General features: G+C 27.9%; 1 protein-coding gene across 1 annotated transcript in view; it reads left to right on the top strand.

The window, feature by feature from the left end:
* Window positions 1-6,189, top strand: part of LOC126895053 (E3 ubiquitin-protein ligase HERC2) — a 44,205-nt gene extending 38,016 nt beyond the window's left edge. Inside the window, exons 57-76 of the mRNA XM_050666513.1 lie at window positions 1-243; window positions 310-521; window positions 594-859; window positions 944-1,158; window positions 1,238-1,338; window positions 1,405-1,511; window positions 1,581-1,758; window positions 1,836-1,985; window positions 2,045-2,148; window positions 2,220-2,326; window positions 2,435-2,562; window positions 2,629-2,916; window positions 2,977-3,175; window positions 3,427-3,621; window positions 4,343-4,477; window positions 4,554-4,719; window positions 4,786-4,949; window positions 5,025-5,179; window positions 5,240-5,329; window positions 5,805-6,189. Coding sequence (XP_050522470.1) covers window positions 1-243; window positions 310-521; window positions 594-859; window positions 944-1,158; window positions 1,238-1,338; window positions 1,405-1,511; window positions 1,581-1,758; window positions 1,836-1,985; window positions 2,045-2,148; window positions 2,220-2,326; window positions 2,435-2,562; window positions 2,629-2,916; window positions 2,977-3,175; window positions 3,427-3,621; window positions 4,343-4,477; window positions 4,554-4,719; window positions 4,786-4,949; window positions 5,025-5,179; window positions 5,240-5,329; window positions 5,805-5,945 — 3,344 coding nt within the window. The 3' untranslated portion in view covers window positions 5,946-6,189. The remainder of the gene's footprint in view (window positions 244-309; window positions 522-593; window positions 860-943; window positions 1,159-1,237; window positions 1,339-1,404; window positions 1,512-1,580; window positions 1,759-1,835; window positions 1,986-2,044; window positions 2,149-2,219; window positions 2,327-2,434; window positions 2,563-2,628; window positions 2,917-2,976; window positions 3,176-3,426; window positions 3,622-4,342; window positions 4,478-4,553; window positions 4,720-4,785; window positions 4,950-5,024; window positions 5,180-5,239; window positions 5,330-5,804) is intronic.
* Window positions 6,190-28,000: the final 21,811 nt, after the last annotated feature.

Raw genomic sequence — 28,000 nt, 5'->3', positions numbered from 1 at the left:
GTGATGAACTTCATTGGAAGTTTATGAGTGATAAATCAGTAAATGGTTGGGGTTGGCGATTTGTGGTTTATCCTATAATGCCTTTAACAAGACAAAGTGGTACTGATCGTGAAGTCTTTTCCAGACCATGTTTGCCTATAGTTCAAAATTTGCTGCAAGAATGTTTTAAAAGACAGAATAATATTCCACTTACGAAACGATTAACTGCTACATTAATGCTTTCATTGCATTTGACAACATTAAGTATAAATAAGAAATTTTTGTCCTCAGTTTTTTTTTTTTTTTTTTACTTATAATTTTTGTGTAAAGCTCTTGAAGAAAGAATCTGGTGTGTTAACATTCTTAGTGAGATATTTAAATGCTATTCAAATTTAGCATATGAACTTCTTATTTTACCTTATGGTGAAAGTGGGGTTGCTGATATATTAGTTCGTACTGAACGATTAATGTTTAAGCAATTTGAATATGAAGAAGCTGCTGTCTTATCAGGCAAACAACTCTGCTTTTCGGAGTATTTTAAAGTAAATAATAATGCCTTTATTATTATTTAAATTAATATAATTGTTATTTTTTATAATTTTATATCATTACAGTCACTGGTGATTATGATGAAATGGCTTAATAGTAGTTTAAGTAGTTGGCATTTTGATGCTAGTTGGTTTGTTGATTACTGTTATGGGAGTGATGTAGCAAATTCGTTAATTAAACGTGAACCTATGCCAGAAGAATTTATTAATCAAGTACATAAAAAAGTTGAAACTTTAGACAAAAATTATAAAAAAGACTCAAAAAATGCCTTTTTAAACAATTCCATTTTCACTAAAGAACATGATGAGCAACTTCTTCTATGGTTAAATAGGTAATATTGAAGTTTACTATGCATAATACAGCTATATTAAAACTATATATTAATAATACAGTTTCAATTAAAATTAATTATTAGTAAACCTGTTGATTGGAACATGACATGGGGTGGAAATGGTCATGTAGTTTATGTTTGGGGTCACAACCATAGAGGTCAGTTAGCATGTATTGATTCCAGTCAAGTAAAAAAACCCTTAAATTGTGATGCTCTGTCTGTTTTGAAGCCTATTCAAGTTATTGGTGGAGAGCAAACAATGTTTGCTGTAACTCCATATGGGAAAGTTTATGCTTCTGGTAAATTTAAATAAAAATAATAGAATTTGTATTTATTTTTAATCAATGAAATTTTGTAAAATCTATATAAAAAAAAAAGGCTACACAGAAAATGGACGTCTTGGTATAGGGCCGTATAACCCTAAGAATCCTTATGTTGTAACTCCTCAACTAGTACAAGGACTTAACAATATCATAAAAGTAATATTTATATATTGTTATTTGACCTTTTATATTTTATCAATTATTTATTTTTTTTTTTTTAAGGTTGCTGTAAATTCAGGAGGACGACATTGTTTAGCATTATCTTCAAATGGAGAAGTATTTGCTTGGGGTGATGGAGATGATGGTAAACTAGGATTAGGAAATAGAGTGTAAGTATAAAGAATTTTTTGTTTATTATTAATGTATGCTTAATAATGATTAAAATGTTCAACTTCTAGTTCTTATGTTAAACCTCAATTAGTACAAGCTTTAAATGATAAATATATTATTGATATTGCTTGTGGAGGTTTTCACTCAGCTGCTATATCTCAATTAGGCCATTTATATACATGGGGAAAAGGTCGTTATGGTCGTTTGGGTCATGGTGACTATGAAGATTACTTGTATCCGACATTGGTTAGTTGTGTATTAAATTAATGTCATAAATAAGTAGTTAAATTAAATACAATTTATTTTAAAATAATTTTATGTAGGTGCAAAGCTTAATAAACTACCATGTATTAAAAGTAGCATGTGGTAGTGGTGATGCTCAAACTTTGTGCATTACATCTGATGATAATGTTTGGTCATGGGGTGATGGGGACTATGGTAAATTAGGACATAATATATCAGAATCATGCAAAGTAAATTTTAAGTTTAGATACATTTTAATAGTTAGTTAATTTTTTTATTTATTTACTAGTTACCATGTAAAATTGAATCACTTTCTGGGAAAGGAATTATTCAAATAGATTGTGGCTCTCAATTTTCTGTTGCTTTATCATCTAATGGTACATTATACACATGGTAAAAAAATTGAACTATCTACTCTATTTGTATAATATTTAGTATTATATAATATACTATTGAAATTATAGGGGAAAAGGAGATTACTTTAGACTTGGTCATGGTTCTAATGATCATATACGAAAACCAAAACCTGTAAGCGGACTGCATGGAAAGAAAATTATACAATTTTCAACAGGTTTAAATAATTAATTTAATAATTTCTATGTATTATTGACTCTACTTTTACAAATTGATAGAAAATTATTATTAGGTTTAATTTAAAATATTTATTAATATGTTTCAGGGTCCCTCCATGTATTAGCACTAACTGATGATGGAGAAGTTTTTGCATGGGGTGATAATGATGAAGGTCAGTTAGGAGATGGTACAACACATCCAATTTCAAGACCTCGTCCAATTACTGCTCTTAAAGTAACTGAAAACTTTACTAAATTTTTATTTCTATTACTTTTGTACATTTTTATTTGTATTTTAAAGGGTAAACCAATACAACAAGTAAGTTGTGGCTCAGCACATTCATTTGCATGGGCTAATGAAGAAATTTGTCAAGTAGAAAAATCTACTCCAACCTTAGTGCCTTTAGAGTATGATTTATTACAAGAATTTGATATAATTGAGTTAAGAAATCGTTTGTTACTTTTACATCATTTTTCATTAATAATCAATCAAACAATGCTATTATTTTTGCCATTAAATGGTGAAATTAGTTTAGATACCATAAGACCATATATGATATATCCTGTTAAAGAAAGCATTTTTAAAAAAGTAAACTATTACTTCATATTAATTATCTATCAAAATTAAGTAAACAATATATCTAATTAGGTACTTCAATTGTCAATGGTGAGAGAACAGCGACATGGGCCTGTGTTTGAGTTAAACAGAATTCGAACCCGAAAAACTCGTAAATCTATAACAAATGATTACACTCACACGGTTTTTGGTCAAATGGTAAATAACATGGACTTTTTAGATGATGATTCATTGTTTTTGTATCATAGAGTTTGGAAAGTTCAGTTTGTTGGTAAGTATCAATTAGTAGTATTTATTTATACACACAGAAAATTATTTTGGATAACTTTTTAAATTAAGTAAACTAAAAAATATTTTATAGTAACTATTAAACTATTCAAACAATGAAAATATTCTATAATTATTCAATAGTTTTTAACATTAAATATTTTTGTAAAATATTCAATACTAAAAAGATACTATTCAGTTATATAAAAAAAATGTGTAAATGCCCATTACTAAAGTAATCCTTTTTATCATCAGGTGAGAGTGTTGATGACTACGGTGGAGGTTATAGTGAGAGTATTACTGAAATATGTGAAGAACTGCAGAGTGGATCCCTTCCAATACTAATTCAAACACCTAATGGTAGAGAAGATACTGGTACTAGTCGTGATTGTTTTATTATAAATCCATCTGCTACTTCTAAAATACACTTGAAAATGTTTGAATTCTTTGGTAAATTATTTATTTATATATTTTATTTATTTATTTAAATAAACCTTGGTTAAGGCTCAAGTATATGAATGTTAAATAATATTATCTATACATTACTTTATAAATTATTTTAAAGAATAAAAAAAAAAAAGAATAAAATGCATATATATGTAAATAACTAGTATTTTATTCATATCTAAGTTAAAATAATTTTCTTATGATATAGTACATTATTAGGATAGAAAAAATGAAAATTAATTACAGAGGTACATTTTATGGGAGGATTATAACCATATGACATTTTATATAAAGGAATGAAGAAATTCTGACAGGAATGTGAAATATATATAGGTACTTGGAGATTAATGAAACCTAAAGCTCAAAACAAGACATGTAACCATTTATTAAATGATACATAAAAGAAATATAAACTAATTTACATCTAGTTGCAAATGTTTTAAGTTAAGGCAAGAACACGTTTATGTAGTTGTGAGGACTTCTTTTATAGCGAATATAACAAACAAAATGCCTTCATATGCTTATAAAAGCTTCAAATAAATCAGTTTGTGATGGATTCCACACCAATGAACTATACTCTAAAATGTATACTGTGCTTAATAAAGCACAATATTTTTTTACACATAAGTATTTATATATAAATAAATTATAACTTGTCTTCAAATTATTTTGATACTACTAAAATGTTATATTTAATACTAATTGCTATAAAAAATTTTAATAGGTGTTTTAATTGGTATAGCAATTCGGACGGGTAGCCCATTAAGTATTAACTTAGCTGAACCTATGTGGAAGTTGTTATGTGGAATGAAACTTATGCCTACAGATCTCATTGAAATTGACAAAGATTATGTTCCTGGTAAAAAAATTCATCAAAAGAATCAAACAAATGATTAATTAAATAGCACAGAATAATTATAAAATATAAATTTTAGGATTATTATATGTTCGAGACTTAGAAGGAGAAGATGAGTTTACTAATCTTGATATTTCATTTTGCACTACATCCTCAACAGGCCAAACTGTTGTTCTTAGTTCAGAACATAAACTTGTTACCCATTACAATAAGCATGAATACATACAAGCTTGTTTAGATTTTAGGTAATTAAAATTAAATTTATATCATCACTAAACATTTTTTTATATGTAAAAATCAATTTTTTATAGATTACATGAATTTGATTTACAAATAAAAGCTGTACGAAATGGCATGGCTAGAGTAATACCAGTTCCTTTGTTATCACTTTTTACAAATACTGAATTAGAGTCTATGGTATGTGGATCACCGGAAATTCCTATTAATATGTTACTCAGTATTGTTTCTTACAAGGGTAATAAATTTTATAATATATGAATGTTTTTATAATGTATAAAAATTTTAACACAAAAATAATTAATTATTACAGGTATTGAGCCAAATGATAAACTAGTACAATGGTTTTGGGAAATTTTAACTGAATTTTCTACACATGAACGTTCTTTATTTTTAAGATTTGTTTGGGGTCGTACTAGATTACCAAGAACTATAGAAGATTTTCGAGGAAGAGATTTTGTATTGCATGTTAGTATAAATAATACACATATTTTTTAGTTTTTAATTTAATATCTTTTTCATTTTAAGGTTATTGACCGATATTCACCTCCTGATCACTTTTTACCAGAAAGTTACACATGCTTTTTTCTTCTTAAAATACCACGATATAGTAATAAAGTATGTATATTTATTTTTGAAAAAAAAAACTATTTTATTGCAATTACAATTTATTTTAATGATTTTATCCGGTCCTTCTGCTATTTAAACAGTCATTGGAGAAAACCAAATTTTAAAATAAGGATTCTTATGTTATATGAAATATTAAAATAAGGAATAAATTATAATTTCAGTATTGAGCAAAAACTAACTTAGTAAAAATGAGTTTTCCAATGTTTCTTTGAATCAATTTTTTAAAAACTTTGACTTGGACAATTGATTGACTCGAGCACAAATTTTGTATAGTTGTCACATATTAAACTTTAATTTTAGTGAATCAGATATAACATTTGCTGTATTTATTTTAAAATATTGAGAAAATACAGGCAAAATTTAATTGTTGATTTTTTAGTAAATATTTTCTTTACTTGTAAGAGGACAGTAAAATATTTGTATAAATATATATTGATTTTAAATTATATTCTATGTATTACAGGATATAATGAATGAAAAACTTAAATATGCAATTCATTTTTGCAAATCAATAGATACTGATGATTATGCTAGAATAGCGTTACCTCGAAGTATAGATGGATCATCTATTGATACTGAAAGTTTAGTCAGTGATGACGATTAAAAGACTTGAAAGATATAATTTTCTTTTTAATTAACCTATTATTATTTTAATTTATATGATAATGTTTATCTCTTTTTGTTAACATCTAACTATTTAGCTATTAATGTTTTTTTTATTTTTATTTAATAATGACCTTATAATTCATTTTTTTAGGTAATTTTTCAATAACTATCTTGATAAAAATTTGTGTATTAATAAGAAAAAATATAAGAACGATGTAATAGAAAATATGAATGAAATTAATTAAAATGTTCAAAAAGACATTTGTTGTAACTAAAAACTTTTTTTAGTGAAATTTAGTGTATTATATTCATACTACAATATAAAATAATTGCCTTGAAGATAAATTATTATTTTGATTGGAAGGATTAAAAAAAATATTAACATGCAATGTCCCCATGAGTTACAGTTACTCTATACTGTAAATATAACCATTAATTTAAAAATTATATTCTGTTGTCTATATAATTTATATATAGGTGTTCAGTAAGTAAGGAAACGAGTATTTATTGTTCTCATTGTTTGCAAAAAGTGACCTGTTTCCTTAATTACTAAACACTGTATATTTACTTCTTTAGTTATGCATTTTTAGTTTTAAAATTTATATTATAAACAGTAAAAGAGTAAACACCAGACCTGAATTTTTTGCTCTTAACAATATTTTTTTAACTACCTCTTTGTAAACAGTCTTTTAATATTATCTATTCGAATTTTCTTAAAATAATAATTATATTAAGAACATTTTTTTTGGTATTATTTAATTTTATATATTTTTTTATTTATTATCAAGTATTTATTTAAATTATCCCTTATATCATATATATATATATATAAATCATATAAGGGTATCAACTTTACTTGATTAGATGACAACATACATATTTAACTAACTTATAAAATAAAAATTATCCAATTAAAAAAATTTCTGGTTGATAACAACTTTCGATCCATTCTTTCAGAATTTATAGCAGTGTAGAGTGATGGTAAGATGTGGGTTATGTTATTTTGTTACGCATTACTCCGCCGTGCTTTTCCTCTACTCTATATTTAAAAATGTTAATAACTTCCGAAGTACTATTTCAAAAGTTGTTATCTGCCAATATGTTGCTATTTACAAAAATGTAGTTAACATCCTTATAAGAATTAGAGAAGAATTCAAACAGTAATTAATAATTTATAAATCAAATAATATATGACACTAAAAATACCAAAAAAAATTTTCTCAATATAATTATTATTTTAAAAGAAATAAGTCGCTAATATTAAAAGATTCGCTCTGTGTAATAATAATAAAAAATCAACATAAATTGATTTCTTTTTTATAAATTAATATAGTTTTCGTAATACTTTATTTACTTTGAGGGACCAAAACTTCTTAGATAATTGATATTAAACTCCCAACGATTTAGTATTTATATTAAGCACTTCGTCACTCAGTAATTATTATTTACAATCAAATTTCTTTTTATTTTGTTTTATAAGTTTTAGAAGGACACTTTTATTTTAGTATAAAAACTATTGTAATTCTCTTGAGAGTTAAGAAGAAGTAGAAAACCTACTCAGTCTCTCTCTTGATGCTACACACCATTAATTCCCGAAGTAGTCGATTGTAAGAGAAATGGTAACGGTGCGTGCGTATATATGTTTTATGTATTGTCCGAGTTCCCTTAGTTTTCTCGATTTGAAAGAGAAAGGAACAATTCCGATATGTGTGGGTGAAAAAAAGCTTACTAAATCCAATCAATTCTCAAGCGGCACAACGCCCTGCTTCTCTGTTTTAGATAAGTTGCTCGTGTTTCTTCACCCTTAAAAATCAATTTCCTTAAAAACTACTAATATTTTACCTTTAACCAGTCAAAATAAAAATTCTTATAATTGTATTACAGTTGTTGAAAAATGATAACAATTTTTTTTATGACATAAAATTTGCATTCAAAACACAACATATAAAAAGTTAATAAAATAAAAATGATCACAATATTAATATTTGATAACAACCTATTCTTCTTTTAGCTTCGATAAAAAGCTAGAAGGTATTAGTTTTACTATGTGTTCATTTGTATTTTTTGTATTCATCACCTACTATTTCTTAGCTCCCATCGGACCAATTTTTATCAACGATACGTCAAAAGATCACAAATTGTATCTAGTTTATAGCATTACTCTTAAAAATTGAAAAATTTCCTTCGTTCCCGTTAATAAAGAAAAATTCCTAAATAGTAGTTCAACTTTTTTTACTTAAAACTATAATAAATATTTAAAAAATTAATTAATCAAAATCATTTTTTTTATAAGTACTTAAAATGATTTTCTTTGACTACGTATAAAGGAAATAGGAGTTCATATTGCTTTTAGAAAATTCAATAATTTCTTCTAAAAATTAAACACTATCTACAAATTTGCATCAAAGCGTTTTTTATGATAGTAATTTTAATCGCTGTCAAATATCATCTATACTTGTCCGATCTGTGCAGCGACCTCACTGTACTGGGTAATTTTTTCTATTCTAGTTTGATTGAATATAAAACTTCGACTTATAAAGATATAGTGAATTTTTGTTGTAAAATTGACTATCTTTAAACAATTTTTGTATGTTTAGTTTAATTGTGTTGACTATCAAATTTTACCTTAAAACAGTTTATACTATGTAGGCAATATTGTCTTCAATTTTATTTAAGCTGTACACTTTATTTTCTTGATAAATATTATGAGCACGTGTAACTTATCACGTCATTCGTGGAATACCATAGAGATGGTTACTCATTTTTTAAAACTAATTTAACTTCAAATAGTTAGAAAAAAGTCATTAATTTTCCCAGCTTTGCTTATATTTTTACTTTATAATTTCTTTGTATAAATGACAGTACTAAATGATTTAATATTAAATCCATACTAAATTTTATTCCAATAATTTATTCATGTATTTATTATTCATTAATTCATTTCTTCTTAAAATTAAAGACTATTTGCAGATTTTCATTGATTTATTTTCATGACAAAGTTTTTAATAATTGTCAGATATTATCTATACTTGTCCCCACTATACTACTGAATTAATTATATTAAGTTCTAGTATTCATTAAATAAGTCATTATTTTAATATAGTGTTAAATAAAATAAATTAAAAATTACGATAGAAAAGTTCTGAGTTTGCAACAAAACTAAATTGGACAATGTTGTTATGAGTGTTTCAATTTTACTTCCTATGATGTCTATACATAGAGCGCAATTTAATCGTTATATTTCTACCGTCAAGACATAATAACTTGTATAATATATCACCTAAAGATTTTTGTAATCTCTCCATAAATCTGCCATTGAGAACGTAAAAAGAACGGGAATAATATATGATGCTCAAATAATTTTTTCTGTAGTTATTTTTGTGATAATAGGATTTTTCCTTTGTTTTATACGTTATTTACAAACAAAGTTATTTATTGGTTGTTTTTATTTGTGTAAAAAGAATTCTGTTTAGAGATTTAAAGCCGACACAACTATATTTAAACTGTCTACGAAATATCAGGAGCCTATCAAAGGGTCTAAGGATATACCCCCATTGAATAGCTCTATTAAAAAATGTCATAATTTTCGATTGAAAAATGGATTTTACTACCTCTTTAGTTTATTTATTCTCGACATTTGCATGATAACATTAAATTAATAAACATAATTAATAAATCAACGATAATTGTTTTAATAACCCATAAGTTATATAGCATTTTTGCTTCAGTTAAGGACAACCTAAAATAACGTTACAAGCTCGCTCATATTAAACACTATAGGTATAGCTTCTGTGTAATGTATACATTACACACTATGTAAAAGGTTAATGTTAGGGTCTCTCTTTTAATAGGGTAGCCTATATTTAAGTTTTCCTGCGTCTTTCCTATTTTTTTTAATTTTATTTTAGTGTACTCCCTTCGGGTCTCCCGTCGACTACATTAAATCAACGTGTGCCGCATGTGCATTTTGTCAAATGTGTGCGTGAGCTCATCACAGAGGTACCTATATTAGAGTCCTCCTCCAGTACTCCGCGCATAGCATACGTACACAGATTTTTAACATTTTGACATGTCCGGTAGTTAAGGGCCAAAGGGTCTGACAGGAAGTGCGAAAAGGTCTCTGGAGGGGTCGTTGGGACATCCTCGTGAACAGACGTCGTTAGAGAGACTAGCAAGACAAGATTTTTTGAGTGGAAATAGAAACAAATGATTATTAATAATTTGCAGAAAAATAACCACGTGAAGAGATTTTGACTCGTTAGTAAACATGCAGAACTTCAGTTAAATGAATGAAAAAATATATGGTCAGTTATTTTGTGGTGCATTATGGGAGACAGAATTATTACCACAAAAAGGCCATTAATATTTCTCATTAAAAAAATAATAGCATGTATGACTAAAAAAATAAAGTGCAATCATTCTATCGGTAAGCAAGACTGTGAAGAGAACTGGTACTACCTCTCCTAAACTTTTGAATTTGAAGTTTCATATTGGGAGAATAATTATTATAAAAGTGTAACATGATATCAAAGTTTATTTCACATAATTCTTCGCTAATTTGTTTCTGCCTGCTGAATAATAGGTAGAGACAAACTAGCAAAATCGCAACCAAACCCCAATACGTTGCTAATAACAGAACATTTATTAATGGAATCATTATAATATATTATACTACGTAAATATCAATGAGTATCGATAAGATTTTATAAACAGTTTCAGTGTTACTTTGTTAAAAATTGTATTTTATTTCTAAGCAAATTAGAAAAGAATGAAATAGAAATAACCATTTTATATTTATTCAAGTGTGATCGGTAGCAGTCAATCGAATTCTTAAACCTTAATCTTTTGGTTGAGCATTGGCTATGGAATATTGTGTTCTTTTTGAAAATGAAGGTTTCTTGTACTTATACATATATATTATAATCCAACCCGTTTGTTGAGCGTGCGAAATTCGACAGACACAGAGAAAAGGTAAAAAAAGATTAAAAATCGCGAACCATTAATATGTATAAAGGAATGTATATGAATAGTTTATTCGTTTTACATTAAAACATTTTTCAAACACCATGACGGTAGTAAGGAAGAATTTTCGTGGGTGTATTAAGTACTCCTCATTTCAGAAAGATGCGTGAAATGCGCTTTTTCTATTTTTAATATAAAAATGTCGAAACGAAAGGGGTGGGATACTACAGCGAAGGGGTCCAAAGGCAGTGGATTGACAGTCCGTGCGCGTCTCCTAGCAACGCCCTCGTGGACGTATCTGATATTTATCACTTCCTTATACTCTCGTGCTACCCCGCGATTCACCATTACCGGTACATTCCCGAAATCAAAAAAAATACAGAGAAAAAAAAGATTTATGATTAGATTGATATATTAAATATTGATTTTCTAAATAATTCTACTTCTAAGTATTATAATACTATTGATACAGTACCTGTAACAAAAAAGAAATTAAATGCGATTTTTTGTGTACACTCTTAAAAAAAAATGGTCGAATTTACATACACATGTGTTGGAAGTTTTTAATACAAAAATACAATGAAAAATATTTTGTAAACATTTATGACAGTGTTATATTTGTCTATGAATTTTTACTTCATATCAAAATTACACTACTTGTATGCAATTTTAACGTATATATTACAAATATTATATCGACGTTTGGGAATTTATGGATAATTCCTGACAGTGTACATATATTTCGAAGGATTACAAAACGTTTTTTAGTTTATTGATCTATTATGCAATTAATATTATCTTACAACACAATTTCTTAATTCTCTACCCGGAACTTTCATGTCTACAAAGGAAAAATTACGTCTCCGTACGTCACCTTTTAGATACAAAAATTAAAAAGACATCAATTTTAAATTAATGAATATTTTTTATAGTCAATGAAATAATCTCGTAAATCATTTTACCAGCACATCTTTATTTAGTCACTGCGTTTATGACCGCAAATGTGTTAATTAATGCATGTTAATGAACATAGTATACTTAGCTAAAATTTATAATGATTTACGACGTCACGAAACAATGATGCCAATAACTTGATATGTTTGACCAGATTTAGGAATATGGGAGGAGCAGGCTAATATCATAGTTGGACAATAATTTTTTTTTTTAAAGGCCACATATTAAATGTGTATGCACTCCTTTTAATGGATGCCCTCCCTAAAATCCACCCTGCTATATTGTGATATAACTTAGTTTAAACAATTATTATGTTATACTTATTTCTTGTAATAATAATATACCTATTTTAAAATATAAAATTATACAAAAAACTAAATTAATAATAAACTACAAATTAAAAAAAATATTCCATTAAGTATACCATGCATACATAAAGAAATGAAAAAATGTATAATAAAGATTTCATTTTTCCAATAAAATCTACAGGTACACTCTTACAAAATTGTTTATGAAAATATAAAGCAGGTATATAATCGTATAAAGAACCGTTGGTTTCAACATTATTTAGTTTGGTACATTAAAAAGTGGGAGTTGTAGAAATCTTAAAAAAAATATTTTTCATTTTTTCTACCTAACTTACCGTGTATATACTGTATTAATATTATACCTAAAACATTATTTTGGATTTACAAATACTCTTTAAATTTTAAATCGATTTACACATTATATACTTTATTGTAAAAATATATACAACCACTTTTTTGTAAAGGAAAATATTGAAATTACGCAGTACTACACATTACAATTGGGCTCCATTTTTTTAAAGCGAGGTGTAGCGAACATTTTGCCATTAAAAAGCATTTTTACGTGATAAAATTTCAATATTTATCTGGAATATTTTATAGTTAATACATTTTCTATATTATTTAAAACATTTTATCAAAGCTGAGCATAAAAGTTTTAATGAGTTGAAGTTAAGTTATATTTTTAACTATTAATTATATTTTATATTATATTTTAACGTATTAATAACTAAGTTAATTAACTATAATTGTTAATACTACTTAACTATACATAAATTTTACGTTAAATTAATTTCTCTTTTGTTTATTTAATAACTAATTAACACATATTTTTGATATTTTTCGTGAAATACATATTTTTTAAAATAAAATTCTGAATATGATAAAAAAATTTTTTATGAAAATTAGAATAAATATTTAAATTATTATTATTACACATTATAGTCTCCGTCATAAAATTAACTGTATATCTTGATTTTTTTAAATTATTCACAAGGAGGCAAAGAATACATGATTTTTGTATAGCTAAAAAAATAAATTGGTTTTTTTACACTGCATTATTTAAAAAAATAAATGATATTCTTTATTACAAAAACGATTAAAATATATTTCAATGTTGTAAATAAAAGAATGTGTTGCAAAACGAAAATTGTGTTTAAAAATATATCAAATCAACATTAATAAATTAAACAACGTGAAATTTATTTATAATTGTTTACTATTTTTATTAATTAATAATATGCATTTTTTTAAATGTTTTATTCTATATTTTTATCAAACATCAAATTTTCTCTCCAATGATGTAATAATTATTATTACAAGAAATATTATTAACATTAAATTTATCAATTTGTTATTGATTTTTAAAATAAAAAATAGTACTCAACAAGTAAACGTATAATAATTTTATAAGTAAATATATTTCACATTTTACTTTTGTAAATTTTAATATGATTATTTTTTTCAATGAACAAAAACAGTCAACGAAAAAAAATTGATTATTGGATATGGATTCTATTGAATTTATTGAAAAAAATCTCTGAAGCAAACTGTTATTCATCGCGTTGAAAATGAAATATATAATAAAAAAGATAGCGGTTGTTGATGATAAATTTTTTTTTTGCTACCTCGTGGACCGTTAGATTTACTGAACAACCGCCAAAGGTTGCAGTTGCGCAAGAAAATAGACCCAAAGATGGTTCTCAGGCCTGACCATTTTTTTCGCTCTATATTTTCGTAGTTACTGTTGCGTCATTTTGTCCGGGTCATTTTATGGTTATGAAATGTTAACAAAAGCAATAAGAAAATAGTAAACACAATATTGTACTGTAAAAAGAAAAAAAGGTCGCATTATTTTTTATTTATACGTTACCTATTATGAAGTGTACACTTTTTTTGCTCCTATATCCAACGTGTGAAAAAATTTGTGGCCTGTAGAGTAAAATATTGCGTATGGCTTTGAAACTGTACATACATCAAATGTACCTTTATCCCATGTAATCTTTATATGTTATGCAAGCACCAAAACCTATGTACCTAGTTAAATTCAAAACTGTCCTTTTTCTAAAGAATCGCTGACAGATTCCTTCTGGTACATTTTCTACTCGACCTTTTTTATTGCCACCGGTTAGGTGTTAAACATAATGTTTTTTTGCCGTACTGTTTACTGTTTTTTTATTGTACTACGATTGAATAGATAACTTTTATACTAAATAAAATACTTTTCTATACATTATTTCACTTAAAATAATAATTATGAAAATTATTTTTGATATTTTTAGTTTCATATATTATTCAGTTTATCAATCATTTGTTGCTTTTTAAATCACCCGTTATACCTTATATGGGTGTTAAATATATTTTATTAATATAATTAAATAAATAAAAATCAATGTAAGTATGTTTTCATTTTATAAAATGTGCACATACATACTTAACTAGCTTGTAATATAAAAAATGTTTCAATTAGGAAAATTACTGGTGGATAACAACTTTTGACCTATTATTTCAGAATTTATAACTATTTTAAAATACAGTCTGTAGCTGAGGTGCATTGTATGTCAATATTTATCATTAAACATTTCTCGGGCCCATCTTTCCTCCCGCCTAGGTAAAAATGTTATAGTACTATGTCCTAAAAAATACCAAAAATAATTATGTAATATAATTAACCTTGTATTTAAAGGGTAAGTTACGAAGATATACCAAATCTAATAACTATAATAATCAAATAATCATTTTGCTGTAATTTTTTTTTAACAATTTAGTCTACGTTAATAGCAAAAAACATTTTTTTGAAATTTCAAAATAGCCATTCTTTATTTTTTTTTTAACAAAAATTGATGATTGGTTAAAAAAACTTTCAGATAAGTACTTATTACAAACATATTAATACATAGATTGGATAAGTAGCGTGATTGAGTACAGCTCATACTAGTGTAATTGGTCATTAACTACTACTAAATTTCTCATATAATAAATTTTAAATTTATTAAATAAACTGAATAATACTAAATATATTTATTGAACACTTTTAGAATTATAGTGAACCATAAAAAAATTCAAATAGTTAAGAGGACCCAGATTTAAATGCATTCAAAAATTTTGTATGATTCACTTTGAAAAGTCTCAAGTTGTAGAAATATATTCTAGCATAGAATTTTTTTGATAACCCTCAATTCCCTCAAAACGAACCTTAATAACACACATTACTGAGTTTTAAAACTAATCATTTTAAATTTGAATTAGCTGATAGTGTGTTTGGAATAACTTGACAAAATTTATAAATGAATTTAAAACCAGGCCCTAGTTATGACACCTTATGTAGTGTGAGATAAGTGTTAAAGTGGTGTAATTTGATCCTTTTTTACTACACCGAGTATCATATTAAAACTGTAATAAGTTAAAAAAAAATCTGTTTCAATTAGTAAATAGATCTGTCACACTTAAAACTGTAAAATATATTGAAGTAAATAATCTTACTTAATATCTTATTAGTACTTCAGTCTATACTTTTTTTCATTCTGTTTTTAAATAAATCACCAATCGGTCTTTATAAATTATCAAAAATATTACATAATACACCGACATGTTGTATATTGGGTATTTATTTTTATTTTAATATACATACAATTAATTTTTTTTTTTAATTATTAATATAAACAAATATTTGAAAAATTCGTCTAAATTGTTCAAAACATTGTAAATATAACAGTGAAAAAAAAAATATTTAATTTCATTGTTTGCAAATGCTGAAAAATTAATAATAGATGATTTTGTGAATCATAACTTGTAAAAAAATGCGTTTCTTCGAAAATAAGACTGTTTTTTCATTTTTACTACCATTACAAAATTTGTTAAGAGGCCGCATGCGGTTAAAAATCGTGGTCACCTTGTGTTCAAAGAAGTCGATACACATTTTGTATTTTTTGCTCTCTTTCTTAACTGAGTGTAAAGCGCGTATATGTGTATTTTTTCTTCCTCTTTTTCAACCCCGTCTCCTCTTTCAATTCCATAATAAATAACCCAAAAACGTGTGCAGCTGACCGTTTCCAAGAAACGCGAAAAAAAGAAAGAGGAAAAAACACGGACCGTCTGATGCTGCCAGTCCACAACGCATTCTGACCCTTTGTATCATTTCCTAAAAATACTATCATAATTGCTACAACGGATTTTTTTGTGTTTGAATTCTTTAAAGCAAATACTTCGAATACTAATAAAATAGTGCATTTTATTATTTGTATCAGAAATGCATTTGAACGAATAACAGATAAGGTAGCACTTCCTTTACACGACTGTTTTTAATAGTAAAGTGGTATGGTACAGAAAATATTACATTTTTATGCGATACACTTTTTTATCCGAATTTAAAACCAACTAACACTGTAATGAATTTTTTCAATGTCGAGTTCGAAGCCAAAAGGTTCTATATTTATTTGGTGGCTAGTAGACTTACGTAATAAATGTTCAACGGTCCGTTTGTGCCGGAAGCCTAACTACAGTATTCCCTTTACACTGGTTTTATCACAGAGTTTTTCAAGAATGAACGGCTTCCTGCTATTCTCACAAAATTCGACTACAAACGTCATTGATAGCATTATTAGATACTGATAATTGTGTCACGTGTTTTATTTTTAGATCCGTGTCTGTTATGATTTCATAAATGAATTAAAACGCATGTGAAACTTCCGTACTAAATGAATAAAAAATACATTTAAGAGAAACACGTCAAGCTAAGTCTACGGTATAGGGCACTACAGAGAACATGTAATTGAAAGTTCTGAATGTGTTATTTAAATGTGAACAATCGTTACTATTGTAAACACTAAACAGTGATTCAAGCAATGAGCTAAAAAGACATTAAATAAAGAATGTATACGGCCAAACGGGTTGTTGGGTTTTATGTGCCATAAGCAGACAGTCTTTGTAGTCAAATGTCCAATAAAAACTGCAGCGGCGGCAAAAGTGGTGAGCGACAGTTGAGGTTTCAAGTGATAAACGTACAACATTTTATGCTCAGGATAATTCACAAAACAATGTATGAGTTGTGTACAGAATTTATTTCATGTAATCGTATGATAAAATTACACTCCTTAAGCAAATCATTAGCAGTTTTAGGAGGCATTATAATATGTTCATTGTTTGATCGATTTTGTATTTTCCAAATCGGTATGGCGCCGTTGCAATTATTTATATTTTGAGTTATTGTTAAGAGTTTTCAATTACCATTACGTACAATTAATGCACAAAATAATAAACGACTGCGTCTTAAATGTTCTGCTGAAATTATTGTTTACTATCATGTCTCGCTCATTTTTCTTTGTAAGTATAAAAGTTTTTACGCACACGCGTATTTCAAAACCGCGATAATGATACTACAGTGCACTTTTGTATAAAAAGCGATTAACAGATATCATTAAAAACCACGGATGTTTTTACAGAATACTAGATAGATAAAAAACCATGAAATTGTAGAAAAAAACTCGCCCCGAAGTATTATAGTGCTGTACCGTTTTAATATTTTTAACGTTTTCACACCGAATTGTCCAAAACTGCCTTGGCTTGTAGATTACGTGCGTCTAAACAAGAGATATAAAAATGTACACGTCGTGTGTGCGAAACATCCAAGACCCGATTGTGCTCGTCCCTAAGGCGCATACGAGACACGCATTTTATCATTATTTTTTAAATTATTTCTGCATTGTGTACTTTAAACGTAGTCTATTGTATTATTGTGGTCATTCGGTACATCGAAATGAGCAAAAATACAAAATCTATTCCCCCCAGTATAGATGGCCCGTACAAAATTGCATATTTGTCAGGGAAAAAACTATTGGGATATCATCCCATGCACAGTTAAAAATATAATTCGATGACAAGTTTAAAAATTTATGGACTTTTCGCTGTTTTACATAAAAAGGATCGATTGTTTGACCTCTGACGTGTCCGGTCGATTAATGGGTTTTGGACAATAGGGACTTCCGAATTTTTATTTCTTTTGCCGGACGGGTCACACGGCTGCTGGGATGTGTACATTTAAGGGGTCAATATTGTACCACTGTTTTATACAGCTGCCCTTTGACACCCCTTAACCCCCTTTTGGCCATCAAAATTGACCCCCGTTGGCGTAATGATAATAGTAATTTACAAATAAAACTGGTTTTTTCTTTTTGAAAAAATCGGAAAAAATCTGCACAATATATTTTAGTAGATTAACTTTAATAGTTATGTTCAAAAAATGTGTATTTTTGTCCATTTTGTTGTATATGCCTACAACTATTCTGAAACGTGTGATTTTCTTTTATAAATTATTAGTTGAATACGATTCTTTTTCTTTATTGTGCACTAATAATACAATAGAACCGTAAAATAAAATAAAAATCTCATAATTTATAAAACTATATTACCCATTACGAGATTTAAAATTATATATACTGATTATTATTAGAATTAATTTTCTTAAATTAAAACTAAACTTACTCTTTGCGTGTATGTATTCATAATATTTTTCTAAGTTTCTTGAAAAACAATTCTATTCTGTTTTATTTATGTTTTAACTTTTCACCATCGTGTTAATCGATACTTAATATCTGTTATGTGAAATTTATATGTTACTACCTAGAGATGTTAAATAATTAACAATACTGAGTATTCAACAATAGTAATTTTTGATAATATTGTGTAATGATTTTGCAATAAGTTTTCTACAAGGAATTATTTTTGTTTAAGTACACGATGCGTTAAATTAATCACCGAATTTTAGCTTTGAATCTAAAAATATAATCATTGTTTTGGTTATATAATCTTAATCTATACAACCTCTATAACATATATTAACGACAATTTTTATACATGCAGCTGTAAATTACTTTACTTGCAAATTAAAAAATTATAATTTAACTAAATTTTAACATTGCCTATAATATGCTGTCATTTAAAACTGATCATTTCTACAGTAAAATAATTACTCAATTAATCATACAAAGAGATATTTATTTACATACAAAATATTGTTTCTCTAATTTTTAGTAAATAAATTGTACTTGCGTTTGTACTCTTTTACTCGAATGATTCTCTGTTCTGTTGTACATATCAGAACGTATTTATATGACGTTTCAGGTATGTGCTAAGACATGATTGGAAAGTTTTTTTCCAAGTATGAACCAACATGCGATTTCGATAGATGAACGATGAAGTTTTGAACAGAACAAGAAGCAAGGGGAAACAATTGACGTTCCCCTTCGGAGACACGGGAAAAAATATATAAAGGGGTGAATGAGAGTGCAGCATGAAAAGGAAAGGGGTTGTAGGAAGGAGGTAGAAATAAATTCAACAATGAGCGAAGGACAGGGGATGTGTATATACACTACACATTTTCAATCGATCGGTAACGTGGGCCATGATGTGGCTGTGCGTGTAAGTGGTGAGAAGAGCGAGTGGAGATTTGCTATATGAGGCGGTGGAAAAAAACCCTATTGTACGTGACAGTGTGTCTTTTATGAAAGGATCGATGGAAAATAACTATTTTTCAGAAGGGTTATGGTTTGTAACAAAATGGCCGGTCCAAATACAATATATATCGAACTACACATTCATAATATATACCTCTGCATCGTAACACCGGGTCTTCCATGCGCGTTGTTTTTCTCTGGTCCAGAAAAAAGGGTTTGCATTTTTACCCAAATAGCATACAGCTGTTGTACCAGTGTTAATAATAATAATGGGGCAATAACCGAGCGTATTGCAAATCCTATCCCTTTTTTCCTATGGATTATTCATGTTTTTGATGGATTCGTCGATTTTTTCCACATTTCTCGGATTTTTTATCTTTTATTCGCCATACCAGGAGGTCGATCCCACCCGCTGATTCTCTTGTTCACCAAAAACGCAAATACGTTATTTGGCACAAGAATGAACTCTTTCAATCGTCACATTCTTCGTACCACAATTTCAGAATACAGCTTTGTGCTATTGATGTATTTTTTACTCCAAAATAAAATGAAAAAAAAATATCGACCAGATATGTATCTCCGCATGATATTATTCATCGATATTTTTTCAATTTTGATGATGGTGAGAAAAAACTTGTATAGAAATTAAAGAACTAAAATAATCAAAATATTTTCCTACTATATAAATATATTAAATTTAAAATTAAAACCCATAAATTACTTTTATTTGCGATTTTTAGAAAAAAAAAAATTCTTTAATTTAAAGGTAAAACGAAAATAATACATTTGATAACATTCAGAAAATTAAAAATGGCAACCATAAATATCTGTCAAACAAGACCAATATCAAAATTTTATTTTATTTTTTATCTTTCACCAATACCTTAATTATGTTTTGCTTAAATTTCACGTTACAAATGTAATCATCTGAAAAATACTATTTAAAAACAATTAATGAAAAACATTGAATAAATATTTATATAATAATATCTACTTAGAAAAATTTTGTTTTTCTATTCATAGAGCCTGTAGGGTCTGACAAAATAATACTTAGTGCTTTAGTCTTAAAAAGAAAACACATTAAGATGTATTCATTTTTACGAGGAAACAATTTTTAAAATAAGTATTCATAAACAAAATGAAAACATTAAAAGTGGAGTCAGTTCAGTAAACATTTATAGTCTATTATATAAATACCTTAAATGTAAAAATAAAATTAAATCTTTATATATTTCCTTTTAGTTAATTAAAAAATGAATTTTCTGAAAAATAACTAGAAGATACATTTATAATTTTAGGTTATGACACTATTCGAGTTAAAATTATCTTATAATGTCGTAAAATAATTTTATCGCACTATTAGAACATTAGTTCTCTTTTATTCAAATATTTATAAAAAAAATATTAAGTTATATTTAATAAAATAGACGATGACTTTGCCAAAAAGAGTTTTTTATCGATTGTGCTTAAAGTTGCAAATGATTTATTTTACGTATTGACAAATGATAATTTTCGAGACGATTTCAACAGCCAAATATTTTCTGTTTATTTATTTTTTATTAATGTCTATTTCAGATTTCCCATCATGTGAGTTTCAATGACGGCTTTTCGTTTTCTTTGCTAATAATTGTTTCCAACGGATGACTCAGTTTCTCATATAAACCCCATATCAGCGTCCGTTCGTGAAATATATACCCTTATTTTCATTCCTGAGGGCCGAGGGTGAATTTTGTAGTGATCGGAAGGGGGTACGTAAACGGGGTGTTTGCGTGGACATTCGGGAAAAAATAACGAATGACCATTGGGCATCGGGGGAGTGCAGTGGCAGAATAGGAGAGTCGGTTTGAAATATTGCGGTCCCTTTGCACCGCTACCGCCCTCCGATCACATTCGGATATCGTTTTCTTCTCGTTTTTCACTCGATGCCCCCGAAAAATCATAAATTCCACTCTCCTTTTTTTCTCCTCTCTTTTTTTTTCCATCAATACTTAATGGCTCGGACAACAAATGTTATTCCTCCGCTGCTCTGTGCGCAAACACATTAAATCCACCGCGATCAACTATATACATTGTACTGTTGTAGGTTTGTGTGTGTGTACACTACTTGCCTTGGCTGCCCTTCTCACCCGCGAACGCAATTATCATAATTCTACCGCGTTCTTGTTGTGTGTGCTGTCGAAGGCGCACGGCTCATAACATAAATTTTATCGCGGCTCCTGTTCAGGGTAGAGCACAAAAATTATTTTCTATCGTTTTGTAACCTTTTGGGCCACCACCCGAAACTATTACCAACAACGAAAAACGGTCATATCTTTGAACTTAAACACGAGTGAAATACATTCGGTACGTTCTGTAAAGAATTGACTTAATATTACGACAATTAAATTTATGTGTGGAAAAATTGTACGGCTAACTCGGTTTTTTTGCAATCCTACTCAGTTTTTCGAGCAAATTTTCGATAATTAGGTTTAACAGTATAAAAATCGATGTCTCTGCGTGAATGTAAAAAAACGTAATACACACGTACAATACTGCAACACAAAATAGTTTATTATATCTGTTCATTAACTTTAATAAATGTTATTCTTTGGTCATGCCATTATTAGTTTGCAAATTTCAAAATGTTATGTACTTCGACGACAATATGATTATATTCGAAATTTCTGTACTTTCTTAGTAATTGCCAACATTTATTTGGTCTCGGCGTCTGTTGTCTGCATTATTCCATTACATTTCAACTTATAAATACTTTCGAGTCTGTTTAAAATAATGTATTTTTTAGAAACAAAACAAAACACATTTGACAGTCACAAAGTCAAAATGTCTTTTTCACATTTAGATAAGCCAATCTTTTAAAACCCTCTAGGAGTTTTCTGATTAAAGTATATAGTTATTATAAACAAAATATATAAATATGTTTATTTATTTATCAAAATTGTTATGATAATATCGCTTAAATCAGAATAGAGTATTAAATTAAAAATCGAAAACACTACAATTAAAACAGAAATTTATTTGGATAAACTAATGATATCCAGAAAATGAAATTCTACTTTAATTGATTAGTTTTGAAGACTTAATCTCCAAAAAAATTTTTAATTGATACATTTTAAACTTTTCATTTCAAAAACCTATACCCGCGCATATATGCCTCGTTCTCTAGAATGTACAAAATTATACTGATAAATATTTTTTTAGATAAATCTGCAAAAATGTAATCTGACGGAGAAATAAAAATTAACTCAATGGCATTTTTTGAATATAGGTAATTGAGATAGATATATAACCACATTTGACCGAAATCCTCTGACCGCGATTATATGGTTATTTTTGTAATTTTTCTAAAAATTGATCGTTACTAGGAAAATGTAGAAAAACTATAAAGCCATAAGATAGATTTTATACACAAATTTAAGAAACAATTTAAAGGTTTTGGAAAATTAATTAGCTTTATTCACTCGTCATAAAAAGTTTTATAGATTTACGCAAAATGTCAGCACAGAGCAAGATACAAGGAAAAGGAATTAATTTAATGAAAGTTCTACAGTCTATAAGCCTTCTTCTAACTAGTTATAACACAGTTGATAATTATTTGAATTATTGCCTCTAAAAAGGGTATGGCATTATTGCTAAGAATTAGACGCGATTGACACAATAGGTACCAACATTTTGTTTAATATTATTCATAATTAGTCTAGACTATGAAAAATGATTTACTACTTTCGAACGCAGACCTTTTTCGTTTAATGATATGAAAGTTCTCGGAAATTGTTGTATTTAATTGACAATAACAACCGATAAATGGCATTATTGTTGATATCGCTATCGATAACTGTTGAAAAATCCATTATTTTTTTTAGAAAGGGAGGCCAATTACAGAATTATATGACGTCTAATTATAGAACACTAGGAAAAAATAATCTATTCCATTAATTTGCACATGTACGTGTGTCCATAGTAATCCGATAACAACTCCAATAGTATTCAACCTACCCGTCGTAACTGAAAAACAAAACAAACTTTTGAATAAAAAATCAAAATCGTGCCTGTTAAAATAATTAACCAGTTATTTTTATAACAATTATATGTTCATGAAGAATATTCAATATTTATTTATTTTATGATTCGTGTCCATTGAGAAGAAACGGCGACTGTGTAGTAACCATTGAAACTCGTTAAAATCACAATAAACCACAATACGTAGGCAGTGGTGATAGTGTTTGCTTAATACGTGTGTTCACCGCACGGGTCTACCGGTCGTTGCGGCGGCGGCGGCGGTGGTGACAGACACAATGCTGATGAGGTAGACGTGAACACATCACACACACTCATATAGCTCGCGCTCATTTGAGGAGGTGCGCGTTTTGTTGTAACCTCGGGGCGGCGGCGGCTGTTGAGTCGAGCAGATGGTGATGCGACCGGGACATACATTTTGCTGGCGCGTACGCGTTCTATTGGGGGGAACATTATAACGTAATAATATTTCCTGTGGCACGCGTCTGCGTCTCATTATATATATATAGCACGAGGTGGCCGCGGTGCTCGAGCCGTAGGTCGACGAGTACCGCAGGTTCTTCTCCTACCGCCACTACCGTTCGCCCGACACCTTAAATGTTAATTATCCAACACCCCCGTCCCATCCCAAAATGCATCAACTACCATCACGGACCACCTAAGATTAATGACGTTTTAACCGCCACCTCCTATAGGTATATTACAGTTATAGTCAAAACATTTTTTTTTGTTCTGAGGGTCCGCTTTAAAGTTTTTTTTGACGCACTATAAAACGTTTGTCATTATTTTAAAACCTAAAAGTAAAGGAAAAAATAATAAGTTACTAAGCTACTGCTCTCGACGCTTCGCAAAATAATTTATACTAATTATTCGTACAAATTGGGGACAGTTTTTGTTTATTACGTCGTTTATTATTGTATATTGTTATTTTATTATATTATTTATTGTACATCATTTTAATTTATAAAATCTGGCATATTTTTTACAAAACAAGTTATAAAATACTCTCTTTTATGAAATTTCCACTAAAAGGCAAATATAATAGTAAATTTAATCAAATATTTTAAATAACTAAATTTCATTTTATTAAATAAATGTTGAAAACGATTCATAGAATTATACATATAAACGGGTCTTTAATTGATCTTTATATTGAAATTTTAAATATTTTAAGTTTAGTATATTAATGCATTAAATATATAGTTATTTAGGTAGGCATTAAAAACTGTCCATAATGTAAAATTTAATTATATATATTACTGTACAGCTATTTTAGTAAATAACTCTAATTAAGCAAATAATATATTATTAATTAGATTTTTGCAATAGGTCAATAGTGAATTGACTTGCTATAATAGTTAATTGATAATGAAGTATCTAAAAATACTTAAAAACGTTAAAATATCAGAAAATGTTGGTATAAATTTTTACATTTCACATATTGAAACTTTACATAAAAATATCACTTTAGGAATAATTATCGTTAAATAAATTTGTTAAGGGCATTACAATTATTCGGAAATCAAATTTAAAATTTTTTTATTTTATATAAATTGAATGTTTAGAAATTAATTTTTAAACGATTTAATAATAAAATAGACATTTGCATTTCAGATGTAAAATAATATTTATTATGACATTTGTACTTAATTTAATCAAATGGAATACGTACTCATTACAAACTGTAATTAACACTGGATTGCTACGACCTTTAAAATAACCATTTGATACCGGATATCAATAATTAAAACTAATAGGTAAATTTAGTCCATTATGTTATAATAAAATACTAAAAAAAATTTATTTTTTTTATAACATTTTTTCTTAGAAATTTTTAATTTTTTAAATATTTTTTAAAAAATAATTGAGAAGCAATTGTTTTATAGTTATTGAATTTAGTTCTATTTTTTACTGTAATTGTAAGTGAAACAACAATATTTTTTATTATAGGTAAGACACATTACGTCATTTTCATTAAATCAGGTAAATTCAATTAAAACGCAACAAAAAAAATCTGAATCAGACAACAAATTTTTCGTAGGCACAATTATTTTTTAATGCCTCATTATGTAATTCGTTGATGAACAAGTTGCTTTTGAAATAAAAATTCATTTGTTTAAATGATTATAAATTAGACAGTTAGAATTCACACGGATCTTGTTCATAATTATGTCTGTCGTGCTGAACCCAACCGTTTTAAATAAATATGAGCGGATTCCAAGTGACTCTATTAAACGAGTTACTTGTTGTACAACGAGCGCACTGCTGTATTTTTACTCTGTTATTTACCCAAACGTCATTATACTATTTACCGCACAATACCATAGAGGTTTCTACATATTTTTACGAACCGATCGTTAGTAAACAAAATAATAATTACTGGCAAGTCGTTAGGGGATTTTTATTTCTTTTATTAGATTCGCTGTGTATTTATTATACCGTCAAAATGCTGAATAGCATTAGCACGGGGTCGACCATTGCGAGTTTAGGTATACATACATAATAACTTACAAATATCATATAATCATTCATAATTAATACACCAATAACGAATCTATTAATTGCAAATGCGATACTAACGAGTGGCTTATGGGCTCAATAAGAAATAGCATATATTTAACACAATTAAATTATTAAGCTTGACATGTTCTATATTTTCACCAGGTTGTCCTACAAACCCTTTATTGCATCGTCTAGGGGTATTTTTATTACACGTTATGTATATGTAATAAAATGGGTGTGTTTGAACCATCGCCGCCAGACCTATCATTGGTGGATGGATATTTAACTGGGTACTTTTTTTTTTACCGGCCTTGAGTTCATTATACACGCAGAGACGGAGAAAAAAAACGCAGCCAACCCTTCTAATAAATATAGTGCCGGTTCCCTCGTCTTCCAATGAAAACGTGTTACTTTAGGGGGAAGCCTTGCTACGAGCCTGTATCTTTTTTTTTAACATGCCCGGGATTTGTTTTTTTTACCACCCTTCCATTTTTACCCCGTAAACCGATTATACACAGCGCAGGTTTTACGTTTTTATTACATGTCTTCACGCATAATATGAAACCTGCTGTCAAAAGCGTTTAGCTAAACGAAGACGGGGGAAAAAAAATATACATTATATTGTGTATCCCTATTCATGTAATAATGTTGTTACTTATCGTACAAAATGTTCAAAAACGATAAAGGCCCGCAAGGTGCGACAGTGAGGAAACAAGTGCCGCCACAGAGTTTACGACACTTTTATGAATTTTAATAGACGTGCATTTATTTCCATATAAAAGGATTGACAAGCGATTTCAAGCCTATACGATTTTTTTGCTGCTCTTACATTTTTTTTGTTCTTCATTTGACCAATAAAACCTAACTATCTGGGATCACTCGCCTAATAACCCACATGAGTCACGACCGCATTTGTCATTGCCGCCCAAACAATTAAGTACCGGTATTATAGTTTGTGTTTTAGTATGTCTATTGCGTTAATTAATATTTCTTTAGATGTTTTTTCATACAAAAATATTTTTTAGAGTTAAGTTACACAATTGATTATGTTTTCACTTGACCAAATTTGTTTATTTTAGCTATGTGTCTTGGGTACGGATCTAGAATACGTAACATAAAAAACTATCGGTCAAACTATTAATAACACTTAAAAAAAATTAGCGTGCTACCAATTCAATAAAATACAGTTTAGTAAAAATACATATAGTGTTTGGGTTGAAATAATTAATTTAAAATTTATAAAAAAGTAGAAAAGGCACGTGTTTGTAAAAACCCATAGTTAATGGGCTAAGATGTATAAAGATTTTAAGGATATGTAACAAATATTTTTAAAACAAAATTTTATGTAGTCCGTGTGATTTTGTTGACCTAAAATTGTATTTAAATTAATTCCATCATCGACTCCACTCTGAGGACACTCTTTATGATACACTTACAAAGAGCACATTATAAGTCTTAAATTTTATTTTTAGGATTATCAAATAGAATGTTATTCGGTTAAAAAGCATTCGATTCAATTAAAATTTTTAATTTGATATTGAAATTATTAATAAAATAATGATATATTATCGTTTAACTACTGTTTTATTGAGCGCTACAGTTATATTGTTTACTATTAGCTTTAGTAATGCATTGTAAAATATTTAAAAACATTGATATTTTATTATAGCCCATTTTACTTATGCACCTTTCTTATTATAACACACTGATTATTCATTTTTATTATGCCATATAAATAGGTAGCACACATTTTTTTTTGTCTAAGAAAACAATTTTCAACACATTGAAACTGTCAATAACAAAACTATTAACAAAATGTGTGTCAAGAATTGTAATAATCATTTAGTTGTGGGAACAACTATTAG

Source organism: Daktulosphaira vitifoliae, unplaced genomic scaffold, assembly GCF_025091365.1.
Source record: "Daktulosphaira vitifoliae isolate Bord-2020 unplaced genomic scaffold, ASM2509136v1 Scaffold_1, whole genome shotgun sequence".
Classification (NCBI taxonomy): domain Eukaryota; kingdom Metazoa; phylum Arthropoda; class Insecta; order Hemiptera; family Phylloxeridae; genus Daktulosphaira; species Daktulosphaira vitifoliae.
This window is presented reverse-complemented; position numbering and strand designations above follow the sequence as displayed.